General features: G+C 44.9%; 1 protein-coding gene across 1 annotated transcript in view; it reads right to left on the bottom strand.

Annotated features, from left to right (window-relative positions):
• Positions 1-5725: 5725 nt before the first annotated feature.
• The window catches only part of SLC11A1 (solute carrier family 11 member 1), a 141395-nt gene continuing 127742 nt past the window's right edge, over positions 5726-19378 (bottom strand). Inside the window, exon 15 of the mRNA XM_069227100.1 lies at positions 5726-17490. Within this exon, the coding sequence (XP_069083201.1) occupies positions 17365-17490 (126 nt within the window). The 3' untranslated portion in view covers positions 5726-17364. The remainder of the gene's footprint in view (positions 17491-19378) is intronic.

The following is a 19378-nucleotide window of genomic DNA, read 5'->3' as shown; positions in this document are numbered from 1 at the left end:
GGCTAGGAGTTATGGCAGCCTCGTATTTAAATTAAGGGCCTCATTGGTAGAGTTGCCTGGCTCCTCCATAAGGATGATTTGTTGATGAACTCCCCCGTGCCTGTTTATCCTGTGTTTATGTTGCTGTGACCACTCATCATGCCATGTTCTTGAGTCGATTGTGCTAGAGAAGCTTGGTCCTTTTTACTGCGTGGGATATCCAGGTTTAGTTTTAAATCTTCCATTAAGGAGGTCAGAACATCTGGGATAGTAGCAAGCTTTTTGATCAAAGGGGCACAGATACAGTCAATGTAGGTTGTTGCAGCATGGTTTTGTACCCGCATTATCAGGTTAAGTCAACCAGCTTCTGGTCAATCCCGGATACCGATTTTGCCATGACATTTAGCAAGTGTACATGGAGGTCCATTTTGTTTGACTGTTGGGTGAACATGTCCAGTGTCAGTTGAGATGTCCTGAATAGAATATCCCATACAGTCCCAGCTCCTGTTGCTAATCTTAACCTTTGCCTTAGGGGGGACACTGTGTTGTTTTTATCTGGGCTTTTGGAAACTGCAGGGGAACCTACTTGAGAACCAGGGTCTCTTTTGAGGGATGTGGTTTTGAGCTTTCTTTGTGATAGCATTATTGGTTGGCCATGGGGTGCTCCAGCAATTGGTTTCCCCCCTCCTCGTGTGGGAGTGTGTCATTTGCCCCCTGCCCTGGCCTTGCTGGAATTGAATTACAAGAGTATGAGTCGTTGGTCATTTGCGCCCTAGATAAATTAAAAATGGGTCAAGATTAGTTCAATATGAGCCTGGGGCTTGTCTGCTCCAGTTGCCCTGCTGCAATGTGATGAGCGTGATTTTGATCTTCCTGGTGTAGTTGTGATTCCCGCCTTTTGCCAATTGTTACTCTGACCTCAATTGGTGGTGGAGCACCATTTCTCAGTAGCGGTCTTGAAGATATTTGGGGTAGGGGTAACTGGGTGAGGTTTGTGGGGACAAGGACCTTAGTGAGAGCAACTCTAGGTCTGTTGTTGGCCTCCGATAGGCCTCCTTATTCTCTCCCTCCTCGGGGTTGGTTACTGCGGCCTTGGTCCCAACACTTGCTCCAGAGTTGTGGCTTAAGCCACGGCAGGAGCTATTAATGCTTATAGTTGGTGAGACTGGAGCTGGGAGGATATTTGTGTCCCCTGAGATGGAGAAGATAGCCCCGACTGGGTCCTTTAGAAAATCAAACGTATGTGAAATTTTTGTGGCTTTCTCAAACATCTGGGACACTGGTGAAATTGATGACTGGTTCTCCCATGCCGATATTTCCTTAGTGCTCTTTGCTGTTAACAGTGATTGTAGCTTTCTCTTTCTCCTTGCAGGGGTCTGAGACACCTTTTCATGCCCTGGCCGCATGTTGATCCTTTTGGAGGTTGCTGCCTTGTGGGCACTCTGCTAGGGTTGCCAGGGGTTTAAAGAGGTTTAAAGGGCACCTTACGGTTAAGCATTGGTTTTAGCTTCTCTTTCAGGGGCTTCCTTTTGAAACTTCATTCTTATTCAACCCCTAGGGGCATAATTACAAGAATGGGAGGATTATTACTTGATTGATAGTTTGATAGTGTAGAGCTAGCGTAGAGCCGGTAGGGTGACCAGGATGGCTGGTGCGCAGGGAACTGTGGTGAGATTCTCAGAGTTGCAGGAGGTGGCAGATTGTAAATTGAAGGATTGAAAAATCCAAAGAGGTAGATTTAATGCGGAGTGATATGTCAGGGCAGGGCAGATACCAGGTGCGCACAAGCTGCAGTGACCTATCACAACCCACCTTGTGTGCTGCACAGTGCCCACAGCCTAGAGCAAGTTTGCTGCCCGTTACCCTCTTCCAGGCATCTCGCGCCAAGCTCCGCTGCTGCCTGTCAAGCAGATATGTAAAATATGCCGCCTATCGCCAGTCGCAAGTTGGTCAGGTTGCGCCCCACTCCTCATCAATCTTCCTATTGATGTGCTTGGTCTTCTTTCCTTCCTTTATGCTGGAGGCAACGGGGAGGGTTCCCGAGGGGGTAGCTGTGCTCTGTACATGGCACGGAGCTTGCTGGTTGTCTGCTGGTGGGCTTAAATGCTACAGAGTATCTGGGTCATCGTGAGGGCATACAGGAGGAGGAGGAGGTTGAGGTGCAGACTCATTAAGTAGACTCTTAGAGTGGGCTCAGGGAGCGATGGGCCGCTGTTGCTTCTGCAGGTGCTGCCTTCTCCCCGTGGGCCGTGCTGCCTTCCCAGCACGGGCTGCAGTCAGCAACAACCTGCACTGCGGGGAGGACCCGAGCACACTCACTGTTTAGGTGGACACTGGCCGCCGGACACTTTATGGACCCCATGCATCTCAGCTTTTCTCTCGGCATCTCTCAGCGTTGTTCTTCCTATGCTCCGTGGCTTGCTCTGACAGCTATGAAAGTTCTGCGTGATCTGTGTGCTCTGCTCGACAGACAGTTTGCACATGAGTTGCTTTTTCCTTTCTACCACCGCCCTCCATGTTACTCCCATCCCCCGCCCTGTGTGTTGTTTTCCCCAACCACACCCTCTGTGTTGCTTCCCCCCACCCATATCCTTTGTAATGCTTCACCCCACTGCGTTCTTTGGGCTGCTTCCCCCACTCATGCTCTCTGTATTGCTCCCCCACCTGCACATCAAAAAAGTGGTAGCTATCTTATTTTTTATTTACAGGTCCAACTTGGTAAATAAAAAGGTTTGTGTTATTTTGAAGTCACACATGTCACAGCCGCCACATCATCTTTATTCATGCCACACAACTTTGGGGATGCTGCACAACATTGCTAAAAACCATTGGCAAAGCCAATGGGTCCCAAAGGCGAACCTATGTCCTTGGCAATGCTTGTTATAAATATAATTTTAATTTCAGGAAGACATTCGTGTATAACACATTGCATTTGTGGGATGAGGTTGGGCTCTGGGAGAGGAATTTCTATCTCCCCGAGACAAACACAGTCATTGAAGGAATCTTCCCCACCCCACCAGCCTCTGTAATGTTTTTAATACGCTCAAAGTCTGATGAATGTTCTGTCCAAGACCCCAAGCTATATATCTTCAGATGTTCTGGAGATGCTGTGGTCATGTAATTTGTCAGACAGGATTCCCTGTTTTGAGCAGTCAGGGAGCATTACTTGATAGATCCAGCCCTCAAGCTCCAATGCGAAGTCTGAACATTTCCAAACCTGTGTGCTGCACACACCTCAATATTTGCCAATTTGTTGAAAATATCATCAGAAAGGTGCAGGTGCCTGAGAAGGAAGCAGAGTTATGTACTTGACCTGGGAAACCTCTGGGCATCATTCTGAATGCCCCAGGGAAATGATGCAGTAAAACTGCACCTGGAATTACCATTCAAAAGGGTTTGGAGTTTGCAGTAACTTGTGCAATCACTTTTCCTCTAACATGGAAATCCTAGACCATTGAAAGACATCTGAAGGGGGTCTCATGGGATGAGCTGTTTGATATGGCAAAAGAACAAAGCCACGAGACCTGAATAATGCAGAGCCAACAGACAAACCTTGCGCGAGCAACTGCTCAAACAAGTTTTGTAGGTCAGAATGAGGTATACCATGAACAATCAGAAGTTTGCACACTGATTTCTGCATGTTTTGACTTTCTTAGCAGTTTTCCTGTGCATAAGTCATCAGGTTTTTACTTGTTAAATGTGAACAGAGAAAATGACCTGATATGTGGGTTTTCGTGCTCAATAGGTGATCCTGATTCAGTTGGAGATGCAATATAGTCTCCTACACAACCACAGTGGTCACCACAGTACCAGGCTCTCCACTTAAGAACAGTAATTTGACTGTTTGGAATATGGCTGGCAGTCCACCATGTCAACACAGGCATCTGTCACTGTCGTTCTGGCAAACGTCTTCCTGCCACACCTGACGATTACAGCCAACAATGCGGAAATAGTCTTTCCAAAAGTGCTTCGGCGGGTGCGGGTTAAGCCTTTTCTTCAAAACCCGAAATGCCGACTCGCTGTCATGCATGGCAGATGGTGCCCATTTTTAGGGTCGAGCCTGCTTTGCATGCGCTCACGCATGCGTATAGCAGGGAGACTCTTATGTATTTAGAAAAGGGCTCCGAGCCCTGTCAACTTCACGTCAGTGCTTTTTATTGGTTCGTGGGCTTCCCTAATTAAATCGGCTTTCTTTCATTAGTCGAAGGCACGCATACGTCATGCCTTTTCCGGTGGCTAGCCCTCCTCGAGCGCAGCGACCAAGTACAGAAAACATGCGAGGCTCGCTGTTTTCCATCGGGCTTGTGGACTTTTTTTTAAACTAATTTACGAGCCCGATCTCGCTTGGCAGAAGTCGAGCGCTTTACCTACTTGATTTCACTTTTTCGGGTTACGTGCATAAATGCACTTTTGCCCGATAGGTGAAAAGTCGGGTTAGGAGTTTACAAGGCAATCGGCTCTAACACGAGCAAACGTGAGACCCGCTGCATTGTAAATGCTTGTTTGTTTTGTTGTTTTTCTGTTTGAGACTGCCAGGCTTTTCCCATGTCGAGAGCAGGATAAATACACAGTGGAAGGACCGCCATGCATGATACGGACCTTCTGACATGCATTGACCATCAGCCAGGAAGCAGGCAACCAAGGTTTTTTTTTCCGGCTGAAGCTTCTCCAGCAGAAACCTGGTGCTTTGCCCACCTCTAAGTGGAGCAGGAAAACCACGTTTGATGAACATGGAATCTCTCGCTTTTTTACGGATGCCCCCCATATTCAAAACACCACATGATCGAATATATTTTTCATTATCTTCTGCCTGGCCAATGCAAATATCATAATTCTGAGACATTCAGATCTAGGCCCATATTTATAATGGGTTTGTGGTGCTCTTCCTCCACATGGGGGGCTCAAAACCTAGAATGGTATTGACCAAACCATGCAAGGCCACCTTGCGTGGCCCTGCGTGGCTTGATAAATGTGGAGTAACTCAAGGCAGCGCAAGTTGCTGCCTCACGTTACTCCTTCCCAGTGATGCATTCCATGGGTGGAGCGTGGGTGTGTCTACGCATCCACCCAGGATCTTTGGCGCATTCCCAGATTTACCATAAGAGGTTGACGTGAGCGTGCGTCAAAATGCACAGAGTAAATGTAAGGAGTAGAAAAATGTTTATTTCTCCTTGTTTTTCCTTATTCTACTTGTGTTGCATTCTGCAGGACACACAGAAAGAGGAAAATACCTTTGAGAATTGTTTTTGTGAAGGAAGGTGCCCCTTCCTGCACAGAAATAATCCTGCCTACAACGCAGGCACCCTTGCACCATGGCGCCAGGGTGCCTGCGTTAGTGCTAGACAGCACATTGTTCGCCAGCGCAGACAGAGAGTAGGAATGCCCTGTATAATTTTAAATAAATCCAATGCATTCCTGCCCTTTCACGCAACGCAGCAAGGCGGCTTGCTGCATTGCCCTGCGTGAAAATTTGATCAATATGCCCCGAAACATATAGGGCTTCCAATCATCTTATCACAAAGCAGAGTGAATCCGGATGGGTCTTGAGATCATCTGTGCAGGTTACAATCATATACATTATAATAACAACATGTCATTTGAATTTCTGATGAGTGAAATTAATTTACAAACTTACAGCACATGCTGGTTTGGCGCAATCAACAGAAAAAATACTCCATCTCATTTCCAAACTGTAGAATTTACAACCTGTTTTGAACTTTCCATTCCTAATCACCACACAGCCAAACCTTCTCACAATACACTTTATTTCATGATAGACAGTTCCTTGTCTTAAATTGTCACATACAGATATTGCACTCAATGAGTATTCTGATGTTTAATTTATCTTTGGTGTATTGTTGCACTGCCATGTCTTACTGATACATTGTTGCAATACTGGCTTTTTATATTGCTGCAGTGCTCATTGCTGTATTTCATATAATTCATACTTTAAGTGCTTTAAATTAAGATGATTCACAGTTTTGATTTTTGCTGCCTATTTCTGGTTACTGATGTGTCTTTTGATTTACTTTCCATGAGTTTTTAGAGTTCTTTAGAAATTGTGTCCTTGTCATATTTATTTTGGTTACTGCGACACTTGCCATCGTGAGATCTATTATAATGCATTCATTAAATCACAAGTGCATGATTTCCTATCATGTTCTATGATAAACAATAAGGAAGTTATTTATAGATCTGTTTCCAATATATTCATTATAACATATTTTGTTATTTCTTTTTTTTACTTTACCTCACCACAATCAGTGCTTTAAATGGAAATAAAGAAGTGCAGGTACTCTTCTTTTGAAATTAAGGAAGTGCAGGTACTCAGTACCGGAGAGCACCTGCCCTTTCAAAGCACTGACCACAATTGAATCATTTTGCTATAACTGCTGTGAAATAAGCTTCTGTTACTCTATATTGAATGCCGCAGTCTAAAACCCAGGGCCTCGTTTACAAGAATCTGAATCATCGGCTCTGATGCATCAAATATTTTGCGCTGTCCTACAACCCCCCAACGACGCCATGGATGCGCTGTATTTACACTACAGGGCTCCATGGCCCACTTTTTCACAGAAATTCTGACGCATCTGTGGCACTAACCTCATGCATTGCTGGACTAGCGTAAAAAAAAAAATGACGGTACTCCAGCAATGCCAGAGGACCCCCATTGAGAAAAGCCCTGCGTCAGTTTAATACCTGCTCTGAGCAGGCGGTAAAATTCTGATGCAGTGAAGTCACAGAACGATGCAGCAAAATGTAAATTTCACTGCGTCAGTTCTGAGTGTTTTTTTGCCCAGGAATGCCTACCTTACATACATTATACCTGACACAGGTATTATGTGACGCAAGGCTTTACAAATAGACACATTGGGCCCAATGCATCAGTTTGTAAATGTGGAGCAGTGTGGAGCACTGGGTGTGCCACCGTTGTGTCAAAAAACAATGACACAACGGTGGAGCAAAGGCTTTGTAAAGGAGGTCCCCAGAGTTTAATAAGCAGTTGCTCTGGAATCCTTCATAACTGAACTTCTGAACAGCATTAACTGCTACGTGCTCTTATTATCCGCTTTCAAATACGGACGTCAAGGCTAAGCGCTGCCTCTGTGTTGGTCGCCGCTCTAATAAAATGAGCACATCTGTTCCCTGGCCGCTGCCAGAATGGTGCTCTCGACATCCTCGAGCCGAGCGTGTAACTTGCGCTAGTACTTATGAGGTAAGTTTGGGCTGAAAGGTGGGTGGCGTCTCTACATGCGGGGGAGAAAGCATATGAGTTCAGCATCCAGTGCGTTGTTACACCCCAGGGACCTTTTGAGGTCTCTTTAATGTTTTTTTTAACCATGATTCCAATCCATTTATCGCTATTGTTTATCCTGGTCAACTATATTTATTCCCAAGGCAATATCGTGGACTAGTATTTCCTGAGTGAATTTACGGGGAAAACGTAAATCCCATTTTCTAGGACACAACATCTTTATCAGGGGTCAGTAGAGGTGGACGTTAAATCCAGAGATTAAGGCAATTTTGCATATGCAGCCTACCTCACTGCCTGTGGTGTGACAAATGCTACGGTTACGTTGTGGCGCAATCCAGGTCTCGGCTAACGTGGGGGTGGCTGAACCCGTCAGCCATGGGGATAGTGGGTCTTCTCTTCTTGACATGCCACTGCTTGAAGTGGAAGCAAAGTAGCAAATGCTCATGTCCCTTCCTCTGGTAAAACACCCAGGTCATGAAAAGCTGAAGGTGGTGATTAAAAGGGGCGTGGCAATTATCATGAGTTCTGTTTTATATGTCATTTTAAGGGTCACTGCTCCGAGGAGGCTGGAATCCTGATTTAAGTTATAGCGTCTCTTGCGGCGCTGGTATATCTAATCTAGGTGCGAGGAGACGGGACTTAACTCAGAAGGGGTGTGGCCATCTGACAGTTTTGAGTTTGATGAAAGATACCTCTATTAGCTACTGACATTGACCATAACATGCAGTAACACAATGTACTGATAATGTACATCACATGCAGCTATTTGTCCAGGTATGTCAGTCTAGAGTAAGAGCTCAGATACCCCCTGTCTGCATACCAGTTTTGACATTCAGCATTAATGGATGAGTTCCATGATGTCTTGAGATTGTCAGACTGATGCTGCCAGCAACTTCAATGCTGTGTCAAGTGGGTACATATTCATATAATTGTCATCATCAGGTTCATTTCCAGCACTAGCTCACCTTGCAATACTTCAAAAAAGATGGGCAATAACATTTACAAATATTTAAAATAAATATTAGATCTGAAAATAAATGGGACCCTTAGGACTGGGTACTTTATATTTTCAAAAGTTTAAAACATTGTCTCTAGCCACTTCCTGTGCTGCAAATAAGTGAGCTCCTTTGAGGAGACTCCTTCTTAGGTGCTAAACATGCAGTAGGTTGTGTGGTACTCAAACAACGAAGTTATTCTGCAAACTGATATTTTTTCTCAAGAGCCTGAATATAGGTTTGCTGGGTTTGGCCATAACTATGGGAAAAGGCAGCGCAATTGGCTGACTCAGCTTCACATTATTGTTTTTTAAACTTTGCAAGCTTTGAATGCTGAGATGCTTAGTTCAAACATAAAAAAGAGTGATGCTGTTGGACTTGGTCCTCTCTGCAGGGTCACCCCAAATGTTTTTCCTTCACCCCTCCTATTTTCTGAAATTCGTTTTTGTTGGCTTCAAGACTCTGTGCACTGTACCACTTCTAACCAGTGCTAGAGCGCTTGTGCTCACTTCTTTAAACATGGTAAAATGGGCTTACATCTGATTGACACATTTATTTTACTCATAATCCCCTAGTTAAGTGGCACTGCATGTACTCAGGGTCTGTAAATTAAATGCTACTAATGGGCCTGCAGCACTGATTATGCCACCCACTTAAGTAACCCATTTAAACCATGTCTCAGGCCTGCCTCTGCAACTTTTGTGCAGTTTTGAATTTCCATTTCGACCTGGCAAATAAACCTATTGTCAGGCCTATACCTTCCTTTTTAAGACATATAAGTCACCCCTAGGGTAGGCCCTAACCAGTCCTCAGTGCAGGGTGAATTGTATTTAAAAAGTTGGACATGTACATTTAAGTTTTACATGTCCTGGTAACTAAAGTGAGGCCTACCTCTTATATAGGATAACATTGGGTTACCTTGTTACATTCAATAAGTGATAACGTTTGTTTGGGAACAGGTAGAAATCTCAAGTTGTAACTGAAATTAATTGTAATTTAAACCCCCTCTTTAATGGTAAAGTTGGAGTTTAAATCGCGATTCTGAAAATGCCACTTTTCGAAAAGGGGCATTTTCTTGTTCTAACCATTTGGTGCCTGCAGCCTGTATCCCGGGTCACATGACTAGTTTGGCAGTTGACCTTTGTGTATTCTTCCCAGACATTGACACTAAGGAGGACTAGATGTTGGCAGGATGGGCCAACCTGCCAGGATAAGAGGAGTAAGGCTGTGCACGGCCCCACTTACATTTTAAAACAGCTGCTTCAGCACATTTACAAAGGGCTTTGCTCTAGCCTTTTGTCACCAAAGACAACCTGGTAGCAGGGCAGAGGGGAAGGAAATTCCAGAACCATCTAAGGGGGTGGGGCTGCAGAAGTTTCTCCAACTGCAAAGCTGGTACCAGGTATAAAAATAAGACCCTGAGACCCACTCTTCAGTTCATTCCTGGACATGTGGATACTACAGAAGAAGGACTGCCCTATTGCCAGAGGACTGCCCTGCTGCTTGAGGCCTGTCTTGCTCTCTGAGATTGAAGACTGGACCTGCTTCCTTCATCCCAGGCAGAGTGACTCCAGTGGTCACGTGGCTGACCTCCTGTTATGTGCTACAGACACACAACAAGGTCCAGAGGCCTCCCTTCAAATGCTCCTCTGACCTGCTGCACTGATCTATCTGAACCTTGGTGGTGTTGGAAATGGCCTTTCTGCAGGGTCACCCCAAAACCCTTTGCCTTCCACTTTCTCTTTTTCTGACCTCATTTTTGCTGGCTTTAGGACTCTGCACACTTAATCAGTGCTAAAGTGCATTTGCTCTCTTGTTAAAACATAATGACATTGCTCATACCCAATTGGCTTATTTAATTTACTTGCAAGTCCCTAGTCAAGTGCATTACATGTGCCCAGGGCCTGTAAATTAAAATGCTACTAGTGGTCTGTAGCACTGGTTGTGCCACCCACATAAGTAGCCCCCTAACCATGTCTCTAGCCTGCCATTGCAAGGCCTGTGCGTGCAGTTTCACTGCTACTTCGACTTGGCAATTAAGAGTACTTGCCAAGCCTTAAACTCCCCTTTCTCTACATATAAGTCACCCCCAGGTAGGCCCTAGGTAGCCCATAGTCAGGGTGCTATGTAAGTAAAAGGCAGGACATGAACATGTGTGTTCTATATGTCCTGGTAGTGTAAAACTCTTAAATTCGTTTTTACACTGCTATGAGGCCTGCTCCTTTCAAAGGATAGCATTAAGGCTACCCTCGTATACTGTTTGAGTGGTAGATCCTGATCTGAAAGGAGTAGGCAGGTCATATTTAGTATGGCCAGAATGGTGATACAACATCCTGCTTAATGGTGAAGTTGGATTTTATATTACTATTTTAGAAATGCTACTTTTAGAAATTGAGCATTTCTCTACACTTAAATCCTTCTGTGCCTTCCAATCCATGTCTGGCTCGGTTTAGTTGACAGCTCCCTTGTGCATTCACTCAGACAACCCCAAACACAGGATGCTCAGTCACACTTGCAAACATCTGCATATTGAATGGGTCTTTCTGGGCTGGGAGGGTGGAGGGCCTGACACTTACATGTCAAAGGACAGTAGCCTGCCCCCACACAAAGGACTGCCACCCCCCTACTGGGACCCTGGCAGACAGGATGGGAACTGAAAGGGGACATTGTGCACTTCTAAGCCACTCTTTGAAGTCTCCCCCACTTCAAAGGCACATTTGTGTATTTAAGCAGGGTCTCTGACCCCACCAACTCAGACACTTCTACTTCACAGACACTTCTGAGGTAGACACTCTACTTCATCAAGACACTTCCTGGAGAAGAACCTGAACCAGAACCTGCAACCTGTCAAGAAGAACTGCCTGGTGGCCCAAAGGATTCACCTGGCTGCTTTTCTGAGAGGGACTGCTGCCTTGCTGTTGCCCTGCTGCCTTGTTGCTCTCTGGCTGTGCTGAAGACGTGCTCTCCAAGGGCTTGGATAGAGCTTGCCTCCTGTTCCCTGAAGTCCCAGGACCAAAAAGACTTCATTCCTGCAAGAGAACTCCCTGTGCGACGAAAATCGACGCGCAGCCTGCAAGAAATGACGCACAGCCTGCATTGTGGTGAGAAAATCACTACACGCCAAAATGGAACGAAGCAGCCCGACTTCGCAAGGAGAAGAGCGATGCAGCGCCAGCATAGCGTCTGGAAATTTGACGCACGGGCCACTGGATCGACGCAAAGCTGAGCTGGAACGACGCAGCCCGACTTCCTGCGAGAAATCGACGCAACGCCTGCCGTGTGATAGAAAGTTCCACGCAACGCTCACCGGATCAACGCAGCCCCTGTGACTTCGTCCTGCCAGCGCCGGATTTCAACGCATCGACCCCATGGTGTCCGAAAACCCCGCAACCTGAAGAGGATCCCAGTCTACGTGCCAGAAATTAATGCAAAGCCTGCCCTGCGTGAAAACTCAACGAGCATCATTTGTGTGCGCTGGAAAAATCAACGCACACCTCCCCGTTTTACACGCACCTCCTCCTCTGCGGCCCCTTTTGGAGAATTTGAACGCAAACCAGGTACTTTGTGCTTGCAAGAGACACTTGTTGCTTTTTAAGACACTAAAGACACTTTATATCATTTTGCAATGATATTTCCACATATACTTATTGCATCTTAATTGTTTTGACCTGCATCTTACCAGATAAATATGAAATATTTTTCTAAACACTGTGTGGTGTATTTTTGTGGTGTTCTACTGTGTTATTTCATGATTTATTGTACAAATACTTTACACATTGCTTTGTGTGTTGAGCCTGACTGCTCAGTGCCAAGCTACCAGAGGGTGGGCACAGGATAATTTAGATTGTGTGTGACTTACCCTGACTAGAATGAGGGTCCTTGCTTGGACAGGGGGTAACCTGACTGCCAACCAAAGACCCATTTCTAACAGGTGGCATCTGTTGGAGTGAGTTCCTGATCCCTAAGTGATGCCTCCCCGTGTCCTGTACCCTTTGCTGACTTCAGTTGAGCTCCCTCTATGAAGAAAAGGAGAAATTGTGAAGTGTTGAGCTCACCGTGACCATAAATGGGCCCATTGTCGCCAAGATCTTGATCCCCATGACGACTGCATAGCAAAGTCCTGGTATACCTGACTCTTCACGCTGCAGTGACCGGCAGCAATGGCTGGCAACACCAGATCTGCATTTCATGCTACAGCGACAGCAGCCCGTGGTGAATGCCAACATGAAGCTCCAACATAAATAGTTTACACATTCACTCTAAGTGTGCCCTGATTGTTTTTGTTCCAAGCTATCAGAGGGCTCAGTAATGACCGTCCATAACTCCTCAAGAGTATATTCACGCTACAACAATAAGCGTCTCTGACTCCTGCCTGCTCATCGTGCTACAGCAACGACCATCTGCAAGGTTGTCCTTACTCCTTGCAGCCTGCTCCACTTCAAACTGGACTCTCCGCACCGGACTTTGTGAAGATAACTTTTTCAGCTGGACTAACCTACTTCGTGTATCCGGCCCTTCCAGTCCCTTCAGCCTCAGCTTGTGACGTTCCCCCGGTGTAGCACAACCAGATACCCACGAGTGGCGCTTTATGCTTTTGGGCACTATACTTACCTAAAACTTTGAAATTGCATATCTCCTGTTCTACTGATTGGCTCTTTGGCGTTTTGGTCTCATTTTATTTATTAAATTTTACTCTATGTTTCTAAGTTGGTGTGGGATTTTTTGTGGTGTTTTCACTTATTTATTGTTTGTGTGGAGCATAAATAGTTTACGCATTCACTCTAAGTGTACCTTGAGTGACTTTGTTCTAAGCTATCAGAGGGTCAGTCACAGGTTAATTTAGTGACTTTTGTGGTTCACCCTGACAAGGATTGTGGTTGTTGTTTGAGAGGGTTCTCACCCCCAATCAATTATCCAATTCCTCATAGAGGCATTATAAAGAGGTGGGAACCAGCAGTTTGTGGACCCCTCCTCTGAGCCGCCTTTTCTCAGAGCCTGTTCCGCAGTTGACACATTGCATGATGGAGATGGCCAGAATCAGCAGCACATTAGTTCATGTCCCAAGATATCCAGGCCTATGTGGCCGCACATCCTACAGCAAGAAATCACCACCTGCGGTGGGCAGGCTAAAGTTCACCGCAAAGTCTGAGAATTTTGACCACATTCGCAATAGATGAATGCTCGCAACTTTTTAAGCAATTTGTAAGCTTTATCTGCCCCTGATCCTTAGGCCTAATGTGTTAAGATGCTTGGTCCCGAGACTGGAGTGTCCAAATCCCAATCTAAGTTCTACAGATGTTGCTGTGCAAGTGTGTGGGCTCTGTCATGCCAAAGCATTCTTAAATGATTCAGGGGCATTTGTAGTTCATACTGTTTTCCACTTTCAACTAGTAAAGTTATTGTGATTCAGGGACATGGTGTGTACCACGAAGTCTAGGGCAAATGGCCAAAGCCCTTGTTCTGGGCTGACTGAGCCTTACCCGTAAGAGCCTTTGTAACACATAGATAAAAGCCTTGCTGGAGTTGAGCTTTCAGTTACCCAAGGGGCAAGCCACCACCTTACAAACGTCTGGAATCATGGCATGAATACCCTATCTAAGAGATTTCTTTGCATCATTTCTTTCAGCACTTTTAACGCCTGCTCAGAGTAGGCATTAAAAGGAGCCTTCCATTGGTTACAATGGGCCTTTTGGTGCTTTGCAGGATTAGTGTCAACATTTTTTACGCTAATCCTGCGAAGTGTCGTACTAGCGTAAAACATTCTGACGCTAGTTCCCTAACTACCGCCAAGGGCCACCGTATTTTAAATATGACGCGCACATGGTGGCATTAGGGGGGTGCTAAGGGCGCAAGAAAAGTGGGGCTGCACTGTATGCAGCCCCACTTTTCTTAAATATGCCTCTTCTTATGCAATCCGCCTCAAAGTACAATGATTGAATGTCTTGGGGGTGTTTGAGCTGTAACAAGCTCTCAAGACACTACTTTTCAGTATTATGTAGGGAGGTCACAAGGGCACTGTATTGGTCTGTACATCTGTGAGAATTACAATAATGTGTGTGTCCTCAGCTTCTCAATGAGAAATCAGCCTATGGCTTAACCCACTATATCAGAGATGCATAGGGGTCCAACAGAATCAGTTGGGCTACATAGCCCTAATCCATGATTTCAGGGAGGCGTCAACCTCATCCAAGAGTGACAGCTTGGTCGACAGAAGCCAGAATGTCAGCAAGCTTAATGATTTAAGATAGGACTAAAATCCCTTTCTTGCATTCTAGTCTATTTATCAAATACCCCAGTGTTTTCATCAGCCAGAGTGATAGATGTGTGCATTAAGCCTTAAGTTCAAAGTTTCTGATCTTGGTCAAGTGAATCTGCCATTCTCCATTCAAAGATCGATTAAAGGAGTACCATTGAGTTGGGTCATAACAACAACTACTGTTTGAGCATGTTCAGAGCATTCAGGTTGTGGTGACTGAGTGACATTTTTATCATCTTGTAATGACTTTAGATGGCTAATTATCTCTTTTTGTACTTACAATGTTGACCTTCGCTGAACATGGACATTTAATGCTCATGACTATCTTTTATTTAATGGTGGGTTCAACTATTTAAAGAACCATCTACGCTGCACTGGATTTGCTACTCAGTCCTCAGAGATAAGCCTCCAAAACAGATCAGAACTGCTTTGTCTAGTTTCATCGCTACATCAACATCCCCTCACAGAACACAAGGTGGTGGCTAGATTGTTGGCTCTGGGTCCATGAGACCTGCCTGGTAATCCCAGCTACCCAATTTAACTACATTTTGACATGTTACACACACATCTGTATCTACCCGTGCTTCACTTCCCGTATGTTGCAAAATTAGTAGCACTGCGACTGACCTTGTCCCAATTGTACCTAGACATGTGGAGGTATTGGTTTGTCAAAATATCTCTCAGTAGTTCAACTGGCCTTTTTCTGTGGAATGGACCTGTTGCTATTTGTCCCAGTTTCCTGATAGACTTCTCCTCCTCTGGCTCAAGTTCAAGTGCAGGCATGAAGGAGACAATGGCCTTAATTTGAAATTTTCTCCTGAGGTAGAAGGTGTATGCCCTTGAGAATGAATCAAAAGTGAACAAGTGGCCAAGGTGACACCTAGTGGCCAGTCAGAGTATTGCACTGAGTGTGGTTTAGCAAGTCTGCAGTCTGCCTCTCCACCATAGAGGTCACGGTGGTATGTCTTACTGCTTAGAACGTAAGGGGTGGAAAATGGCAGCTGTCACACAAATATCAGGGACCCTTGAAGGGCAGACTCAGTCTATCATCAATACAGTGGTCTGTTACGGAGAAGCCAAGGGGCAAAGTATTTTTTGGCGTCGGCTATAAAACTGGAAACATCATATATATTTGGCATTGGATTCTTACATTGACATCTCCTCACAGAACCCAGCTACCTGTTGACTGTATCTTTGCCTTAGACCCCGTACAGCACTCCACTGCTTTTGGCTAGGTTCACACTATAGAAATATCATATACATCCATACATCGTGTGTCAAGGTTGTTAAGCTAAACACTCACAGTAGCTAGTTTGCTGTAATCTGATTGGCGTTGACTACTTGGCCTCTTGGCGCTGTTGTGATGTTGCATCTTTTCCTTAATATTTAGTAGCCTAAGCGTAGCGCCAAGTGTATTATGCATTATTAGTTCTGCAGCATACAGTACACCTGTGTATTGGTACATCGGTCTGCCTGTGCCTGGTGGATAGTGAAAGGTGTTACAGAAGAGGCGGACGGGCCTTGCAACCTTCCACCCAATCTGTGCCCCTGTAATGTTTGCAATGATTGCAGATACTGTCATCTACTCCTTGTGTGAGTCTTCTTAAACTGTGAGCCATAGGTAGCCATTGGAGCTGTTCCAAAGCTGGGCGCGGGGGGATCGGGCCTTGCAGCCTTCTGCTGATCCCAGTGTGGCCTCCATGGGTCATGCATCCATTGGTGTGTTAGATCCAACATCTACTGGGTGCATGTTTGTCTTCGGCATGTGTATGTGCAGGTATCGCCTTGGCTGATGGAGTTATTCGCTGTCCTGCCACTGAAGCTTGTTAGACCGCACATGGCACAAGAAGTTGGTGTAGTGAAGGTTGTGTGATAGTGTTGGATGTTGCTATGATACAGTGTCAAGCTTCAGGTCTGCTTGAGGTCTGCAGCATGGTAGAGGATGTTTATAATAATGTAAGGTGTTTTGTAGTGAGAATATCACTTCCAGTGGCCCCCTTCATTGTGGGTGAGCCATGAAGGCTTAGGTTTCTATACATGGTGTGCAGTAGTGCTGTGATCGGTATTGTGCATGATGTGATGTAGGGCCATGTGATTGGGTGGGTGTCAATATGTTTTCCTGTCCATGGTGCAGTGGGATTGGATCTGGTGATGTAGTGTGTGAGATGTGGTGCCCTGAGTTGCCTTGAGCATGATGATGCTGCATGGGGTGGGGTAAAAGTGTTTTTAATATACCTGCTCCATAGGTCTGACTGTGACATGAAGGTCACTTTTTTTGAACATTCATTATAGCAACTCAGATTTTTAGCCTTTTGAGATCAGCCCAATTAGTAATGTTTAGTTGGGTAATAGTGCAATCTCTTTTTAGTGCCTAGATACCCTGAGTTCATGTGTCATTTAATTTGCTGTGATGTCATCAGGTGGCTGAGGAGCATGTAATGCTGCTTCTGTTACTTTGGTGAACTGTATGCCACAGATGTTATAATTACATTACTATATACATGTTGCTATAAAGCCGCACAACAGTGGCCTACAGGGTTATAAAAATACAATGATTACAACCTCTTTAACATTCATCTGCAGCAGGTCACTCCACCATCTTGTTTCAAGGGCATTCTTGATCTTTGTGCCCTTGAAGTCCTTATTTAATTTCTGCCAAACTGCTCCACGGTCTCCTTTTTGTGTTTTCTGGTGCTCTTGAGGCAGCTTGACTCTTGCCAGAGAATGCATGGGCTTAGAATCCATATTCACTGCAGCCATTGTTCAGTAAAATCCATCTGTTTCTAGTCCACAGTCCCACCACTTAAATGTCTGTGGCTGAGGGGGGCGCAGTGCTTCTGTGGGGCTGAAGGGACAAGGTGTGTTCACAATCCGGATGGTTAGTATGCACCTGCGACACCGTCCTCTGTACGCACAAGCGGCTCTTGGTGGAGTCCGTATATGAACTGAGAATGGCACCCAAAGGAAAGGAAGGTGGCTCCGTGTGCTAAGCAGCAGATCCACAACTGGAGAAGGCAAGAGGGGAAGAAGTCAAGAGGAGAGGGTTAGTGAACAGGTGCTGGAAAAGAACCAACTCTTAGGGCTCACAGGCATGTCTGAAAGGTCACACATTTCTTTTAACTTTTCTCTCATCTCCTAGTAACTAAGGCCACTAGGGCATTAAGGTTTATGCGCTGCAGCACGTCTTTGGCCATACCCACTATCTCCGTGATGACCTATATCAAGAAACTGGGTGGGAGTCCACACAGTAGACAAGTGTATTGGCGAGCCACCAACATGGCAAAGGCAAGTCAGTCTGCACCCGTCCTTGCCCGGATGTGCCAATCACCTGTCATTCTGTTCCGATTCCAGCTCAGTTGTCAACTCACCTCACTTAGGGCCTGATTTATACTTTTTTAGTGCAGCATTTGCGTCATTTTTTGACACTAAAGTGGCGCAAAATTACAAAATTCAATTATATTTTGTAGGTTTGCGCCACCTTTGCGTAAAAAAATGACGAAAAAGCGGTGCTAAAAAAGTATAAATTAGGCCCTTAATGTTCTAGCCGACTCCACAATTTCAGGCCCAAAGTTAGATCTTGCGCTAGCCATCATCTTTTTCCAAATCTCTCTACTGTGAGCTCTCTTGTTTTTAGTGTCTTTCTTCCTTGAACAGTGGTTCTAGCAAATTTGCCTCTCCCTTTTCCACAATCAATACAATACAATGCAATGCAATAAAACTTATAAAGCAAACAGCTGCCAAACAGGCATCCTGGCTCTAAAAGCAAGGAAGAGAACCCAACACTCCTCAGTTATTGAATAGCCAGGTCTTTAATTGTTTCCAAAATTGGCACTCATTAGAGATGTGACTCAGGAATAGAGGGGACTCATTTCATGCCTTTATGGCTAGATAGGTGAAAGAACGCCCACCCTTGGTCTTATGGCAGAACCTGGGAGTGGTAATCAAAAGGTCATCCCTAGATCTAAGCTCATGAGGTGGCTTATAAGGAACAAGCCTTTTACGTAAGTAATTAGGAGCCACCCTGTGAAAGGAGCGATAAGCAATGGCCAGAGCTTTGAAGATGATCAGTTTCTCAATCGGGGGCCAGTGTAAGTCTTTGGGACGAGCCAATAATACGTGGTGTCTTGGCACATTCAGGATCAATCTAGTGGCGGCATTTTGTTCAGTTTGCAGATGTTTAATCAAATAGCCAGCAAGGGCTAGAAACAAAGCATTATCATAATCAAGACGTGACATGATTGTTGCGTGTACAATAGTTTACCACGATGCAAGCGGGGCAAACTCTAATGACTCTAATGAAAGAATGGAGCTCCTGAATATACTTTTTAACCAGCGTGGACTTTGGACATGTAGGCAGGCTGTGATGGCATATTGCAAGTCAACCGACACCTTGTTGAATTGTAATTTTACTACGTTATTAGTTGCAGAGCCGAAAAAATTGAATAATAGTGGAGAATAATTTGCTCTGAAAAAAAGGTTAGGATTAACAATGATTGCATTGTAAAAACTGGTTTTATAATGGGGCTTTATTGATTTTCTTTGGCAGAATGTGTTTTTATATTATATTTGCACTTTAGATAATATTGGAATGCACTTAAGAAAGCTCCGGCCGATGCCTGAAAATTGTTGTTTGAAAATTATTTCCTTATGGAATGATTTTTGGAAAAATGTTGGATTTGAGTAACTGTGGTACTGTAAGATTTTAATCAATCAATCAATAAATATTTATCTTTATTTTTATCTAATGTCTCCTTCAAAGAACGTAGCAACAAAAAACACACCCCTGCAAGCGATGTAATATGGAGGGGGGAAGGAAAGCCTATTGTCAATATCAACTCCTCTCCTTCTAACTGCTACCTTACTAAATGCAGAGCTTTTTCCAAACACCAAATT

The sequence above is a fragment of the Pleurodeles waltl genome, chromosome 3_2 (genome assembly GCF_031143425.1).
Source record: "Pleurodeles waltl isolate 20211129_DDA chromosome 3_2, aPleWal1.hap1.20221129, whole genome shotgun sequence".
NCBI lineage: Eukaryota > Metazoa > Chordata > Amphibia > Caudata > Salamandridae > Pleurodeles > Pleurodeles waltl.
This window is presented reverse-complemented; position numbering and strand designations above follow the sequence as displayed.